The 17,526-nt window shown below is 39.8% G+C and overlaps 1 protein-coding gene across 1 annotated transcript in view; it reads right to left on the reverse strand.

Annotated features, from left to right (window-relative positions):
• Positions 1-3,324: 3,324 nt before the first annotated feature.
• The window catches only part of LOC126375584 (uncharacterized), an 87,413-nt gene continuing 73,211 nt past the window's right edge, over positions 3,325-17,526 (reverse strand). The window contains exons 3-6 of the mRNA XM_050022584.1: positions 14,709-14,851; positions 13,994-14,107; positions 12,534-12,659; positions 3,325-3,487 (exon numbers count right to left, since the gene is read on the reverse strand). Coding sequence (XP_049878541.1) covers positions 3,416-3,487; positions 12,534-12,659; positions 13,994-14,107; positions 14,709-14,851 — 455 coding nt within the window. The 3' untranslated portion in view covers positions 3,325-3,415. The remainder of the gene's footprint in view (positions 3,488-12,533; positions 12,660-13,993; positions 14,108-14,708; positions 14,852-17,526) is intronic.

The following is a 17,526-nucleotide window of genomic DNA, read 5'->3' on the forward strand; positions in this document are numbered from 1 at the left end:
TTATTTTATTTTTTCATTATTATGAAAAAAATATTATGAAAAAATAAAAAATAATAAAAAAGTTTATTTAAGTAGATAAAACCTACGACACACATATACATTTACAACATTAAAATATACACACATAACATTAATATTTAGTTGGAAAACATAAAGGTAAGGTAGGTAGGTAAGGTTATGAATGAGAAAAGTGTACTCGTATTTGACTAGGTCAAAGAGGAATTATAAAATGCTAATCTAGAAATAAAGGCCTATCTAAGATGATCAAAAATCAATCCCATTTTACGTTTCGACTTATTTTCGAATTTTATTTATGAATTAAGTAAGAATAAGTAAGGGTACGCCGGCTATTAGCCGTAAAAACAACCGACCCACAGTGGAGCAGCGTGGTGGAGTATGCTCCATACCCCCTCCGATTGATTGAGGGGAGGCATGTGCCCAGCAGTGGGACGTATATCAGGCTGTTCATATTATGTATGTATGCTCTATAAGACTGCTTAGTCGGCCTTTATTACTATTTCTTAGGTATTAGCACGTAGGTACTATTACGTAGTATTATTCCTTATTCTATGGTATTAGCCTTCATCATCCCACTGCTGGGCAAAGGCCTTTCTCTCTCTCCCTCTACATTTTCTTCTTTATTTATTTATTTATTTAATTATTTGTACACAATAAAACAGACACAAGAAACATACAAAGAAAACAGATAATACAGGCAAGCTTCTTTCACCTCTACCCGGGGCTATCTACCCGAATATTATTTCTTGTTGACTCATTTGTCAATTCAACATATCTAAAATATTCGGAGCTCTGAGAAGACATTGATAAAGAAATAAAATAGCGATTGCGATTCAAAAATTTAATAAGGAAAAACAATAACGGAAAACAACAAAATACCTAACAATATTGATGTGCAAATAACAAAATAAAAATTCCATAACATTAATTTATTTTCGAATTCATTTTTGGGTTATCTATTCATTAAAATTATGATTAAAAATCTTGAGGAAACCCACATATCTGAGAACTATGTTTGCCGAAGTATGTGACCTAACCTGTAATTGTGCAGTCTGCAATAAAACCGGACATCACACCGGAGATCACGGTCACCAAACATCTACTTACCACATGCCAGGGGAGTGTCGAGTTTCTTTGGGCACATAATGCGATCCCCATTGCACTGTCTAGAGAAGTTCTTCTGGGCCAGATTGAGGGTAAGCGTGCCAGAGGAAGAGCGCCGATCAGATGGGTGGACCAGGGGGGTTAAAAAGGCCACATCGATGCAATTCCTCCAAAAAAGCAATATTGCAATTTGACATTTGCGCATATAGCAAGAAGCAGGGGGCCCTATACAAAGAGCTGTACATGGCACAGGACCGAACCCAGTGGAGGAAGGTCACATACAATCACGATCCTCAGCAGTGAGGGAACGACAAGAAAAAAAGAAGCGGGCCATGTTATAACGCTCGGGAGATAGGGAGATGATGATGATGTCGATAAGATGTAGTATTTTTCCTTGTTCTATGGTACCTACCACCACCACCAACCCGTAACAGCCTGCGTCGTCTAGTGGTTAGAGCGTAAGGCTCATGATTGGAGGTCCGGGTTCGATTCCCGATGGGGACATTGTCGAAATCACTTTGTGAGACTGTCGTTTGTCTGGTAAGGACTTTTCAGGCTTGAATCACCTGATTGTTTGAAAAAGTAAGATGATTCCGTGCTTCGGAGGGCACGTTAAGCCGTTGGTCCCGGCTATTAGCCGTAAAAACCCTTCACCAACCCGCATTAGAGCAGCGTGGTGGAGTATGCTCCATACCCCCTCCGGTTTATTGAGGGGAGGCCTGTGCCCAGCAGTGGGACGTAGTATAGACTATTTATGTATGTTGTTATATTATGGTACCGTATAGCCACATACCATAGCAATTACCCGTAGTATCGCATGATAAATTAAATGACAGGCAATGAGGAAGTGATAATGTCCACGAGGTAGATTTGCGAGGCACAATTATAGGTGTCCTTTGTTTTTGCGTACTTAAGTAACTTTTTGATGCCGAAAATGTGTGTAATTGAAAGAATGTGACATCCCACATATTTTATCACTTAAACCACAGACTTTAGCCGATCGTTTTAAGTTTACGCGGTTATTATCATAATTAAAACACATAATAACGGGTTTTTACCGCGTTTAAAGTAGGGATACGAGACTCCCGATATTTCGACAATGTTGCAAGTGCCATTATCACGGGATGACTGATGATGGTAGGTGTTATAAAAAGCTTAAAACGGCCTAATGTGGTGACAAAACGTGAGGACACATTGAGTGCGGTTTGTCGTAGTGAGTTTGGTGCGAGTTCAGATGGTTCCGAACATTCCGATATCAAAAACATAAACAAGCGGCAAAGAAAGAGGGTAGACAGATATGTCTGCCCGTAGAAAATTATGGATCTACCTACTCCACTCCAATCTCATCAGTCATCCCGTGATCATGGCACTTGCATCAGTGTCGAAATATCTGGAGTCTTATATCCCTGCTTTAAACGCGGTAAGAACCCGTTATTATGTGTTTTAATTATGATATTAACCGCGTAAACTTAAAACGATCGCCTTAAGCCTGTGGTTTAAGCGATAAAATATGTGGGATGTCACCTTCTTTCAATTTCCCACATTTATATCACTGGCACTGTTGGTAGCCATTATCGTTTGCAACTTGACTAAGGCCCTCGGTTCAGCGAAAACTTCTACAGAGGTCTGCCAAGTAAAAAAACATATAACACGATCCTGGATGTTTATCATGGATAACCATCGTCGTTGAGAAAGACCTGGAGAAGTGCAGCTTAGAACCAACGACGACCCAGAATATACAACTCTGGCGACGAAGAATTAGGAGAGTCGGCTCCAAGTAGAAATGGGAAAAGTCCGGAAGAAGAACAAGAAGATAACACATTCCGAGTAAATTAAATTAAATTCATCTTTTCTGGGGTTATGCATACGTTTTTGCAATAAATATTAAGATAATAAATATTAATAAATTTTGAATATTTTATAATAAAATTAATAATAAATATTAATAAGTCTTTATAATATTTTGAATACTTATAACAAATTCAAATGACCAGGGAGGCAAAATGACAAACTGACGAGCGAAACAGATATCCGTACGCGCTCTCTTACTCATGAATATTTTTTTAACGGCTTATAGATATTTAGACTTTTTTTGACGTGACTTATTATCTAACAAATGGGGAGAACTGAAGGCACTCACAGCCATTTAGACAAAAGTGTGAAACAGTGAGGGGGTGGAGTAAAAGCAGCTCGGCAATAACTGGTGCGGGGCGAAAAGTATCCGTTCCATGCGTAGTGTTATTCCTTATTTTATAGTGTTAGGTCGGTATTTATTTATACATATGCAACGGTTTCATTCAACGTGAGATTTGACAGAGTGCACTACAGAATCAAGCGCGGAAGACTGGTTCTCTTCTGCCTTAACCTGAAATATAAAAATAAAATTAACAAAGTAGCCTAGACAGTATAGTGTAAATCAAATTGTACTGATTGCGTTGGAAGAGCGAGGCATTCCCATCACAAGTGTAATCCGACTATTTTTAGGGAAGCCCCTGTAACTTGTTTGTTATGGATTTCATCATCATTATCAATTTAAGAGCCACGCTCTTGTCGGTGTAGCATTTTCCGTTCCAGTTTATCAAAGGCCAATTCCTTGACTTCCCTATAAGACACGACGTTAACCTTTTCTTTGATCTGTTCCATGTAAGCTCTTCTTGGTCTTCCCCTTCCTCTTTTTCCTTCTAGCTTTCCTTTTATTATGTTATAAATAAAGTCGTTATAGATTTACAGAAATAAATCTCTTTTTTATTTATTATTTATTTAGTATTACGATACCATTGATAATAGGCTAGTTTCCAACTAGTCAAATCAGTTACTTTTTACTAAACGTCAAAACACGAAATTACTATGGAATTTGTATGAAAACGCACACTGTGACGTCATAGAAAAACATAATAAAATGTCGAACTTATTATTACGTTTTTCTTGATTAAAATTCATAACTAAGTTAAATAAAATAAAGAAAATGCTTTTCGTTAGTTTCACATTTGTGTTTATTTAGTAATCAGAATTTCATAATTTATCTTGAACCTGGTACACGACCCAATTGTTAAAATATTATCTTATCAAGTATGGACAGAGCTCGGTGAGGTGTGGGTATTTAGTCATGTTAGACCAACGTGATAGGTGGTGAGAGAAAAAATAATAATGACTCATTGGGTTTCGAATCGGCGCTCCCCGTTTGAGAAGCAAGTTGGTGACACCCAGGACCACAGTGACTATATAAAATAACTAGCTTTTGCCCGCGACTTCGTCCGCGTGGCGTGTTATAAAAGAGAGATCTTTGTGTGTGTGGGAGTGCATATCAAATGTTAGGTTTTCTGTAATTTTGTGCGAATTTGTGTTGCCTTCATATGGCAACACTAGGAGAAAGGGTATAAAAAGGCGTGTTTGTCTTTCATTGGGGTTCGGACTTGACACCACCGCCAGCTGACGGGCGCTCACTGGGCCTCCCCCAATGGGGAATCACCCGGTGGGCTCGACCTCGCTGGCGGCTCCACGGAAGGACAACATCGTGGCTCACGGAGGGGCGTTATCGCCCGCCGTGTCCCAAACCCCGTGACACGCCCGTTTTTGCGGGCGGCGAGCGCAGCCACATCAAGGGGGCTCAGCCCCGAGGATGTCTCCCCGCCGCGGGCTTCGCCCGCGACGAGAAGAAACCCGACGACATTGGGGTTCTTTTGATTCGAGCACGCATCGAAGGCAGACGTACCATTTTGAACACGTGTACACTTGTGTTTGAGCACGCGTGCGTTTTGGAAATTTAGAGTAAGTAACCAATATACTTATTATTTATTATTCCAATGGTTGTTTTATTTATAGAGCATGTACCTGAGGCAGCTTTATGTATATCCAGGTATCCGTATGTTAGTTAATGATCATGTTACCATGGTCTTACTACATTTCAGAAGTGGGATCGTATCCATATGTGTTAATCAGGATACACCGTTTTTGAGATATTTTACTTTGGAAATATATCTGTATAAATATATACATATATATAATATATATTCATCACATTCCAAAATATTATAGGGTTATCTGAAGAATATTTACATGTTCCAATGTTTTCGAGTTCCAGATTATGCCTCTTGAAGACGAGATCGTTCCACGAAGACGACTGCCGAGCCGAGCCGAGCCGAGCCGAGCCGAGCCGAGCCGAGCCGAGCCGAGACGAGCCGAGACGAGCCGAGACGAGCCGAGACGAGCCGAGCCGAGCCGAGACGAGCCGAGACGAGCCGAGATGAGCCGAGACGAGCCGAGACGAGCCGAGACGAGCCGAGACGAGCCGAGCCGAGCCGAGACGAGCCGAGACGAGCCGAGACGAGCCGAGACGAGCCGAGCCGAGCCGAGCCGAGCCGAGCCGAGCCGAGCCGAGCCGAGCCGAGCGCAGCCGAGCCGATACAAGCCGGGAGCGCAGCCGAGCCGATACAAGCCGGGAGCGCAGCCGAGCCGAGCTGATACAAGCCGGGAGCGCAGCCGGAGAGAGAGCCGGGAGTGCAGCCGGAGAGAGACGTCGCTTCACGCGTCGGCACAACGAGCGACACAGCCAACGACGTCGCGGCGAAGGGCAGGAGGTGCGACGTTCGTCGGCAGCTAAGGGAATAGAAAGGTCAGATAGCCCTACATTTTCATCTAAAGATGTTCTTAATATTGTTGAATCATTAGTTAACTTAAGATCTTAACCTAATCCGACAGCAGTCGCCACATCACATCCTTCCAGTAGTATTATGAACCATGTTACCCGAATTTGGACCCTCATCGAAAAGTCAAAAGATTGATACTTGGTTAAAGAAAGTTAATGAGTGTGCCACTGTTTAAGGATGGGATGAGAACAACCGTTATCCACTTCGCAATGCAGAAACTGCAGGAGTTGGCCAAAGTTTGGTATGAAAGCTTCAATTCTATTTTGTACAGCTGGGCAGAATGGCAGCAAAAGTGGTTAGACGCATTTCCTTTTGAACATGATTATGGCCAATCCCTGGAGGATACGCTTAGGCGAAAGAGTAGGTTTGGTGAACCGCTAGAGGTTTATTATTATGAAGAATTAGCCATCGTGAACCGGTGTGACATCGAAGGGAAACGAGCCGTGGAGTGCATTATCCACGGATTAAGTGACAAGACAATTAGATCCAGCGATAAGCGTTACGATGTACGCAGCCTGATCAACTCCATTTTCTGATGAGTAATAAGGAGAACCAACCGCCGCCCGATCGCTTTCATTTTAATAAAACAAAGTAGTCGACTGAATCCACAGCGGGAAGTAATAATGACAATAGGGATAAATCAGTTAAGACTTCAAAAAAAATTCAAGTTACAAATTATTTTGTTTTAACTGTAGGGAAAAAGGTTACCCGTATCTTAAATGCCCCAAACCTCTGGTCCAATGTACAGGATGTCGTAGGCTCGGTCATAAAATGGAAACTTGCAGAGTCCCTTTTTTTTTGAAAACCGTGATAATCTAGGTAACATTCCTAAAATCATGCGCATACTTACCTCTAAGTCGGGCTCAAAATATTTCAATACAGTTAGGGTAAATGACACCTCTTTGATATCGTTTATAGATTTCGGTAGCGAAGTTTCGCTCATAAAACAAACAACGACACTGATTTTGTGATCAACCCCCGACTCCATTAAAAGTTTTGGTAGTGATTTTATTTTGTCCATGGGCAGGACACAGGTTAATTTATGCATCGACGGTGTTAGTGCGGATGTTTTGTGTCACGTGGTTGACAGTAATCTGCTCAATTGTCCGATATTAGTAGGACAGTCCTTCACCGAACAGAAGCAGGTGCTGGTATTCAAGAATGCCAACGAATTGAGGTTTTATTATGATGATGAATTCCCTTTTGCTAACGGTGGTAGTGGTGATACTGCGAGTGTAAAGGTCGTCTCCGCTTCATGCGCAAGATTTAGTGGAGAGGCGATTATCAGAGCTCGTACTGATGTTGTGATTAATTGATATGTTAGGCTTAGCGGAAGAGTCGTGGGGAAGCCAAACCGAGAATTCACGATAGCCGGCGGGTTATACAAAGTAGAGGAAGGTCAGCTCTTTGTTCATATTACCCCATTGTCAGCTTTTGTTATATTGATGAAGGTGATATTATAGGTAGATGAAATAGAGTTCAGATTGTCAATCATATTTGTACATCACCCACAGACCTCGTTGGCGAGCATTTAGGTATAGAGCCTAAAGATGTTAACTTTAGCAAAAACGCTTGAAGAGCCACATAAACGACGTCTATTTTAACATTTTGAACGAATACAAGCATTGCTTCGCGCAATCATTAGAGGAGTTGGGATGTACAAATATGACTGAAATGAAAATTGAATTGAATATTGAGCGTCCTGTGGTTTACCGGCCTTACATATTGTCGCACAAGGAACGACAACAAGGAAGAGAAATGGTTGGTGAGATGATGAATGCGGGGATTGTACGAGAAATTGTATCGGAATATGCGAGTCCAATTATGTTGGTTCGTAAGAAGGACGGTAAACAAAGGCTCTGTGTTGATTATAGGTTTCTGAATTCAATGACAGTTAAGATAAGGTACCTGATGGCAGTGATTGAAGACGAGATTGCTCGATTAGTGGGGCAGGCCTACTTTATAACTTTGGATCTGGCATCTGGATACTACCAGGTGCCTATTGCAGAAGAATCGAAACCCTTAACTTCCTTTATCACCCCAGACGACCAATATGAATTAAATCGTATGCCGTTTGGGTTGGCTAACGAACCAGCTGTATTTCAAAGGCTGATGAATAAGGTATTGGTTTCCGCTAGGTTCTCAGAAGCTACTGCTTACATCGATGACGTATTAACTTACGAAAATTTATTTATTTATTTATTTATTTATTGAGGATATCCAACAGCTTATTAATTAACTAAGAAAAATTACAGTAAGTACAATGTTTGTTCGCCAATCACAGGATACCACAAATAAAACAAATTGTAGAACTTGATGAGAACAGTAACAAAACTAACGATACAATGCTAGGCTTAAAGTACTTATATAAAAATATATATATTATAAAAAAAAAAAAAAAAAAAAAACACACATTATAAAAAAGACTGTAACTGTTACAAAAAGATTGTTTATAAACTTAAACCTATATATTATAAACTATTGTCACTATAAGCAGGCACCGACTAAAATTGGTTTACGTGACCACAAATAAATATAAAAATAAATATTATTTAAAAAAGGATGTAGAAGAGTGTTTGGGTAGGTAAGAAAGGGCTTAACAGTTGATAGAAAAGGCAAGCCTAACTCTGAATTTGGCAAAATGTAATTTCTTACAGCAGAATTATTAACTATTTGGGTTATGATATTAGCGCTGCTGGGGTGCGGCCGGCTGACAAAAAGACACAGTCAGTGTTTGATGTTCCTCGTCCCACCAGTCCACATTCCGTCCGCCAATTTCTGGGACTAGTAGGATATTTTCGGAAAATTTATAAAGAATTACGCGTCTTTATCACATCCGTTGAATAAGTTGCTCAAGAAGGATGTGGAATGGTGTTGGACTGAGGAACAAGAAGCCGCATTTGTTGATCTCAAGAGTAGTCTGATAGATAGGCCAATCTTAGCCATTTACGACCCGACCGCCGAAACACAGTTGCACACTGACGCCAGTGAAGTGGGCGTCAGTGGAATATTGATGCAGCGACATAATGGAAACGACACCTACCATCCCGTAGCGTACTATAGTCGCCAGACATCTCCAGAAGAGAAAAGGTTTATAAACTTGAGACTCTTGCTATAGGTAGTAAGTTCGCTCAAAAGTTTCGGGTTTATCTTCTGGGTCAGAATTTCAAAATCATGACCGATTGTAGTGCGTTGCGCTCCATGCTTTCCAAACGCGATTTGGTTAGACGTATTGCCCGCTGGTGGCTGTTTTTGCTTTTTGAATATCGTGCTGGCACGAAAATGTTGCACGTGGACCTTCTATTTCGGAACCCAATTGAGGATCTTAGTTCAATGGAAATTGACGCTGGTCTTTACCCGACGGTTATGTCAATCAATGAGGGGGACAGGTTGTAGACTCTTCAATTAGGTGATAGTGAACTGGGTCGCATTCGGGAATTTCTTACCACTGATATTGATGCAGATGGGTTAAAGTACATAACAGAAAACTAATTCAAATGAGGGCCTATTCCACGTAAACGAAAAGTCGAGGTGCCTTTTCACACCCTGTACATCAATCACCTTGGACCTTTTTGTGCGATCAAAGAGAGGAAAACTCTTACCTATTGGTAGTCGTAGATGCCTTTACGAAATTTAAATTTATCAGGCCAGTCAGAAATACCAAAAACAGTTACAACAACGCGAGAATTAGAAGATATTTTCTATACGTTCAGAAACCCAGATCGAATTATTAGCGACCGCGGTACTTTCTTCACATCGTACGTGTTCAAACGTTTTGCTCGGATAAAGGTATTAGACACGTGTTGAACGCAGTTGCAAGTCCTAGGTCCAATGGACAAGTAGAGCAGTGTAATCGCAAGATGTTAGGGTCGTTAACTGCGCAAAATCTTAATTTTGACAAGAACGTCTGGGATGACAAGATAGGTAGAGTCCAATGGGGCATGAACAACACCCGTCGGAAGACAACGGGACGGACTGAGGTAATGTTTGGACTTCAGATGGATGCGGAAATTAATCCTATGTTGAACGAAATAGTATGCAAAATGCAAAATTATACTTTATTGTCAGTTCGGGAATCCCTTAAAGATGTAAAAATTGACGATTCAAAGTGTAACAATGTTACCTACTGAATAAACATATTTTTGAGTTTGAATTTGTTGGGATTGATGACTACTTCATTTAACAAATCGAATGTCACCCTGGATTCACGTTAATGATGATAAAGAAAGTAGTGATGAAGATGACTGATTGTGTCATTATTATATACAATCAAAAGAAAGTAAGTAGAGGTACTGTTTGTTGGATGAAACTGTAAGATGTGTATTTAGTAATAGCTTGAGAAGGAGGGCTCATAGCTATTTAGTTAAGGTGACTTTCAATTTTGTGAGGAGGGTTCACAATTATTTTAATTATCGTATATAAGAAGGAAGGGTTTGTATACGATAGTTACAAGTGTGAGAAAGAAGGTTCACACTCAATTGCTTTGCAATAGTTCGTGAGAAAGAAGGGTTTGCGAACTATTGCCAACTTGAATAGCTTTATAATGTTATGATTATTTTAATTATCGTATATAAGAAGGAAGGGTTTGTATACGATAGTTACAAGTGTGAGAAAGAAGGTTCACACTCAATTGCTTTGCAATAGTTCGTGAGAAAGAAGGGTTTGCGAACTATTGCCAACTTGAATAGCTTTATAATATTATGATTATTTTAATTATCGTATATAAGAAGGAAGGGTTTGTATACGATAGTTACAAGTGTGAGAAAGAAGGTTCACACTCAATTGCTTTGCAATAGTTCGTGAGAAAGAAAGGTTTGCGAACTATTGCCAACTTGAATAGCTTTGTAATATTATGATTATTTTAATTATCGTATATAAGAAGGAAAGGTTTGTATACGATAGTTACAAGTGTGAGAAAGAAGGTTCACACTCAATTGCTTTGCAATGGTTCGTGAGAAGGAAGGGTTTGCGAACTATTGACAACTTGAGTAGCTTTATATTATGATTATTTTAATTATCGTATATAAGAAGGAAGGTTTGTATACGATAATTACAAGTGTGAGAAAGAAGATTCACACTCAATTGCTTTGCAATAGTTCGTGAGAAGGAAGGGTTTGCGAACTATTGACAACTTGAATAGCTTTATATTATGATTAGAAAGAAGAGCTGATGTTTCACCCCGTAAATGTGATTATATGTCGTTGTACTTTTAGATTTTAAGTGAAGCTTTGTAACTGTTCTCGATGAGTGTGGAATCACTTGGCCCGCCGAATGTTAGGTTTGAACATTAGACGTTTTGTCTACGTGCATGAGGACATGCACGACGTCAGGATGGTCGAATGTTAGGTTTTCTGTAATTTTGTGCGAATTTGTGTTGCCTTCATATGGCAACACTAGGAGAAAGGGTATAAAAAGGCGTGTTTGTCTTTCATTGGGGTTCTTTTGATTCGAGCACGCATCGAAGGCAGACGTACCATTTTGAACACGTGTACACTTGTGTTTGAGCACGCGTGCGTTTTGGAAATTTAGAGTAAGTAACCAATATACTTATTATTTATTATTCCAATGGTTGTTTTATTTATAGAGCATGTACCTGAGGCAGCTTTATGTATATCCAGGTATCCGTATGTTAGTTAATGATCATGTTACCATGGTCTTACTACACAAATTTCAAGCTTCTAACTTATGCAGTTTAGATTTTTTCATACAATTTTTTTTCCCCGCTAACTCCCATTTTTTCAAAATAGAGCCATAACTAAACTTTATATTTACTAAGGTATGCATGCATGCTGGATTGAAAACATCTATCGTACGCGGTTTCGATTTTTTCATACAAATGTTTTTTCCCTTTAACTCCCGTTCCCGTGGGAATTTCGCAATATCCTGTTGCAACTAAGCTTTAAGTTAACTAAGGTACCTGCATGCCAAATTTCAAGCGTCTAACTTAAGCGGTTTAGATTTTTCATACAAAAGGATTTTCCCGCTAATTCCCGTTTCCGTGGGAATTCCGGGAATTCCTTTCTTAGTGCACCTCTACGGTACCTGAGCTACGTCCCTTCCAAATTTCAAGTGCCTACGTTTAGCCGTTTAGGCTGTACGTTGATATGTCAGTCAGTCAGTTTCTCCTTTTATATATTCATATTCATATTCATTTATTGCATATATTTAGATAATGATTATAATAGCCACAGTGGTTTTGTGGTTCACCCGTTACCTTCTCAAACGGGGAGCGCCGGTACGAAACCCGGTACTGGAGTTCCACCAATGAGTCATTATATTATTTTTTCTTAATTGTTACACTAATACAGTTGGCTTGGCCATTCACCATCATTATCACGTTTTTCACAGGGTCCGCTTACCTAACCTAAACATTTGACAAGTCGGTTTTTTACAGAAGCGACCGCCTGTCTGACCTTCCAACCCGCGAAGGGAAAACCAGCCCAATACAGGTTAGGTCACGTAGCTCCCGAAATGCATTTTTCGTATCTGGATCTCGAATGTGGGTTTCCTCACAATGTTTTCTTTCACCGTTGAGCACGTCATAATCTTGAAATTCGACAATCATTGATTTAGGTCTGTGCTAGATTCGAACCTGCGACCTCAAAGTGAGAGGCAAGCGTTCTACCGACTAGGCTTCCACGGGTCTTCCACCACTGCGTTGTATAGAGGTACATCCGACTGTAGCCCAGTGGGATAGCCAGAGGACTATCAGATACTGTTACTGGATATACGTATAGTCTTAAGCCTCTGTTATGTTATACTCACAATGTTGCCAACTTTCAGGTACTTGAGGAAGGGCTCGTAGGACTGTGGAGGCATGCCTGATGCCTTGATGGCTGCGGTGGCGTCCTGCCCCGCGTGACGCTTCAGTGGCTCGTAGCCAGCGGGGTGCTGCGGGGAGAAAGTGGGCGCTACATTACGGGTCGCGAACCGAGGACTTCATGCATGTAAGTACTTCTTTCTTGTACAGTGTCTTGTACTTGTACATGAGCAATATAATGTACCCACTTTAGGACTCTGTCGCACTAACATATTTGACATTTACAGTTCAATTTGAAAAAAAAGTTAATGTGAAATGGTACCGAAGTGTATACACATTAATGCTCGTGACCGTACAAGTATGCGACTTTAGAAATTAACTTTCTTTTTCCGAAAAATATTGATGACTATTTTTTTCCTAACTCAGAGTTCTTCTTCTATCGTGTGGGTTGTAAGGTGGAGTACCAACCTCATCAATCCTGGTGTCAGGGTTACTATTGAGCAGCCAAAGGCCCCTGACGTGGCTCATGTAACGTGCCTTCCGAAGCACGGATCATATTACTTTTTGGACAATCAGGTGATCAGCCTGTAATGCCCTAACCAAACTAGGGATCACGAAGTGATTTTTGTAATATGTCCCCACCGGGATTCGAACCCGGGACCTCCGGATCGTGAGCCCAACGCTCAACGCTTAAGTAATATAAAAGGGCATCGAAAACCGGTCATATTAATTTTTAGGAACCGGTTTTGTTTCGATTCTATTCGCGAATCAAAACCGGGTACTTCCCCTGTAAATTTCATGTCGGCGTCGTAGAAATTGCCTAAAGAAATGAGGTCTGGTTAACATAACATGAAGTCATGCCTGTATCCCTGACGGGGTAGGCAGAGGTCTATAGTATACACACTCATTCCTCGCCAGCTATGTTTAGGTCCCATGTAACAGGGGGCAAGCCGGTTGCCATTAACCGGACACAAATCCTGCAAAAAACGTGACATCAATTATTTATGATCTAAATACGAGGCCTGCTATTTGTTTACCTATAGTTATACAATAAATGCATTTGATTTGATATTTTTTTTTTACTTTTAGAGTTTTTTCGGGGATACTTACATAAGACCACGCCTATTAAAATGGAAAAAAAAAATGGAAAATGATAAAAAAAAAAAAAAAAAATGCAAATAGAATTCTATAGTCTCTGCTTACCCCGGTGGGAAATAGGCGTGAGTTTATGTATGTATGTGTACCACGCCTATTTCCCATTGGGGTAGGCCAGGGAATCTCACTTACTACGATCCTGCCACACCACTTTTGCTTCTTCCACTCTCATCAAAGACTTCATGCATGCTCGCCGGTTAAGAGCACACACACACACACACACACACACACACACACACACACACACTGTGTCAATACAGGCATAATGTTAAGTTGTGTGTTGTGTCATGATGAATCATAAAGTACTAACGTATTGCGCGAACTCCTTAAGATCGTAGACACCATCCTTGATGATGATGAAGAAGTCCCGGCCGTCTTCTCCGTCACACTGCGCCACCTCAGCCAAGGTGAAGTTCTTTTGCGGCTGGAACCATGTCATCATCATCATTTACAATATATCATGATCACATCACCCAGGGGCTTGGAATTGCTTTTTAGATGAAATGTTCAAAGTGACACAGCACAGCAGCCTCCGCGGTCTAATGGTTAGAGCGTTAGGCTCACGATCTGGAGGTCGCAGTTTGATTCCCGATGGGGACATTGTCGTAAAAGTAAGATAGGTTGACGTTGGGTTGGAGGTCTATTAGTCTCGGCTATTAGCCGTATCCATCTTAGGACTTCGTATCAACAGTGGCTGCAAGTTGTCTTTGATTACTTGTGGCTCTGCCCACCCCATTTGGGATTACGGGCGTGAGTTTATGTATGTATGTATGTATTAGCCGTAAAAGGACTCCACTAACCCACAGTGGAGCAGAGTGTTGAAGTATCCTCCATACCCCCTCCGGTTGATTGAGGGGAAGAACCCAGCAGAGGAACGTGTATAGGCTGTTTATATTATTATGTTATGTTCAAAGTGTGTTTTCTTAAATCCCTTGGATGATGATTTTAATGCGAATCATAATATGTGGTGAATCATCAAACTATATTTTAAGCATCGAACCCTGCTCAGAATCCACCCAACTCACCAATTGCGACTTATCCTGGAAGTGGCTGAAGTACTCGGCAGTTCCCTTGATCTTCCCCACCTGGTCTACCGGGTTGGAGACGAACTTCGCTGTCTCCACCACACCCTTGCCCATCTCCGATATTATGTTCGGAGATACCGGACCTGGAACCGAAATGGACAATCTTCTTCTATCGTGTAAGTTGTGAGGTGGATTACCAACCCCATCAACCCTGGTGTCAGGGTTGTTATTGATCCGCCAAAGGTCCTTGTCTTGACTCATGTAACGACTACGTACTAAGTACATCAGCAAGTAGTAACGGGGACCAACGGCTTAACGTACTTTCTGAAGCACAGATCGAAATAACGGACCGGAAATGGTCAATGTAAATCATATAACGTACATCATCATCATCCCAAGCATTATCCCGTTTGTACTGTAAAAAACCGGACCTATCAAATCTTAAGGTTAGGTTAGCGAACTCTGTGAAAAACGGGATAATGCTAGGCAGATGATGGCCTTTATAACGACACTGGTATTCTGTGGACCCTGCACGATTTGGACTGTCGACAGTATATGGCCCCGGTGTGGGCTTCTATCCCAAATACGTCAACCCAAAGATATATCCGAGAGGGTACGTATTTGAATATCTAAAATTGAAATACTTTACGTAAAAATACCTACGTTCAGAATCCCTAAAAGCATTATACCTAATGGTTTATAATACCTTAGCTTATAACGCCGACTTATAAAATACCTAAGTTTAAAAAAACTAATGGACTAAATGTCTAATGTAATAAAATATCTACAGTTATAACACCAACGTTTAAAATACCCAATTACAAGTTGAGAAAAATTGACAACATATTAAAAAAAATTCCTGAATACAGCCACGTGGATCTATTGCGAGCTATTGCAGAAAATCTGTAATGATTAATATGTTAGGTTTAATTTAAATAATAATTTGATTTATAAGATAAGTCAATTATCGTATAATTATCATCGGAGTTGTAATTTTTGTTGGTTATTATCGTACTTTAGTGTACTGTATTATTTCTGTACCTTTGTATTACTAAGTAGAAAATTACACTTTTATTTTTGATAACCATTATGTTGATTAAAATTTAATACTGTAATAGGTCGTGTTTCTTTTTGCTTATACCTTTTGATCTTCACATACTAACAGTATTTTGAATTTAGGTCAATAAACTTTGAGGTACATCAATTTAAGGGATTTTAAACGTAGATATTTCAAGTTTTAGCTTTATGAACTTAGGTAGCATAATCCATTTGACATTTTAAACTTGCGGTATTTTGAATTTAATTAGAAAAACCATTAGGTATAATGCTTTTAGGGATTCTGAACGTAGGTATTTTTACGTAAAGTATTTCAATTTTAGATATTCAAATACGTACCCATCCGAGACAATAGCGACATCGCGCACCGAATTCATCTGATGGCGTCAACAGAAATTTTCACATTAACAACCAAAAATCGACCTTAACTGTTCTGTAATTATGAAAGTTGTAGCTTCTATGGTGTTCTGGGAGCAAATAAAAAACATAAAACACGTCACACACACGCAATCTATTCCAGGTAACCTTAAGTATAGGAGATATTTAATATTATATAATATGGCGGGGAATGCAGCATGGGAATACTTGTACGTATAAAAATAAATACAAAGATAGATAGACTTACTTTTTTTATAAACTTTAACTAAAAACGAAATTAAAATAAATGGATTAAAGTAGGCTAACATACGACCTATTTACCGCAATACGCTTTACTCGTGTAAGTAATAGTGAGTGTACCCTAGATCCGACGTAGGCGCGCATTCAATCTACTCGGTCAACAGTCGGCGTTTGCTCAGCCATAGATCCACAACACAAATAATCTTGCACAACAAATTACTTATTCTTGACTACACGAGCGACTATCAAAGGCAAGTGATATCGGTGTAAATTAATTATTTAACAAAATATAAATATACTTACTTAATTATGATAATGTAACTTTTCTTTAAAACTCTTTTACTAAACAGTTATAGGTACTATATTAGTAGTAGTTATAGGTTATATACTTAACTAGCTTTTGCCCGCGACTTCGTCCGCGTGGCGTGTTATAAAAGAGAGATCTTTGTGTGTGTGGGAGTGCATATCTCAAGCATCTAACTTATGCAGTTTAGATTTCTTCATACAATTTTTTTCCCTCTTACTCCCATTTTTCAAAATACAGCCATAACTAAACTTTATATTTACTAAGGTATGCATGCATGCTAGATTGAAAACACATCTATCTTACGCGGTTTCGATTTTTTCATACAAATGTTCCTTCCCGCTAACTCCTGTTTCGGAATTTTGCAATATCCTGTTGCAACTAAGCTTTAATTTAACTAAGGTACCTGCATGCCAAATTTCAAGCGTCTAACTTAAGCGGTTTAGATTTTTCATACAAAAGGATTTTCCCGCTAATTCCCGTTCCCGTGGGAATTCCGGGAATTCCTTTCTTAGTGCACCTCTACAGTACCTAAGCTACGTCCCTTCCAAATTTCAAGTGCCTACGTTTAGCCGTTTAGGCTGTGCGTTGATATGTCAGTCAGTTTCTCCTTTTATACAGGGTGTTAGTGACATCGTAACGAATACTCAGAGGGATGATTCAGACCATGATTCTGAGTTAATATCAAGTGGAATTTTCCGTCGCAAAATTCATGTTATTTTTTTAGTTTTTTAAAATTATTTTCAATTCTATATTGTTGCGATGGAAAATTCCACTTGATATTAACTCAGAATAATCAGCTGAATCATCCCTCTCAGTATTCGTTACGATGTCACTTAC

Source organism: Pectinophora gossypiella, chromosome 19, assembly GCF_024362695.1.
Source record: "Pectinophora gossypiella chromosome 19, ilPecGoss1.1, whole genome shotgun sequence".
NCBI lineage: Eukaryota > Metazoa > Arthropoda > Insecta > Lepidoptera > Gelechiidae > Pectinophora > Pectinophora gossypiella.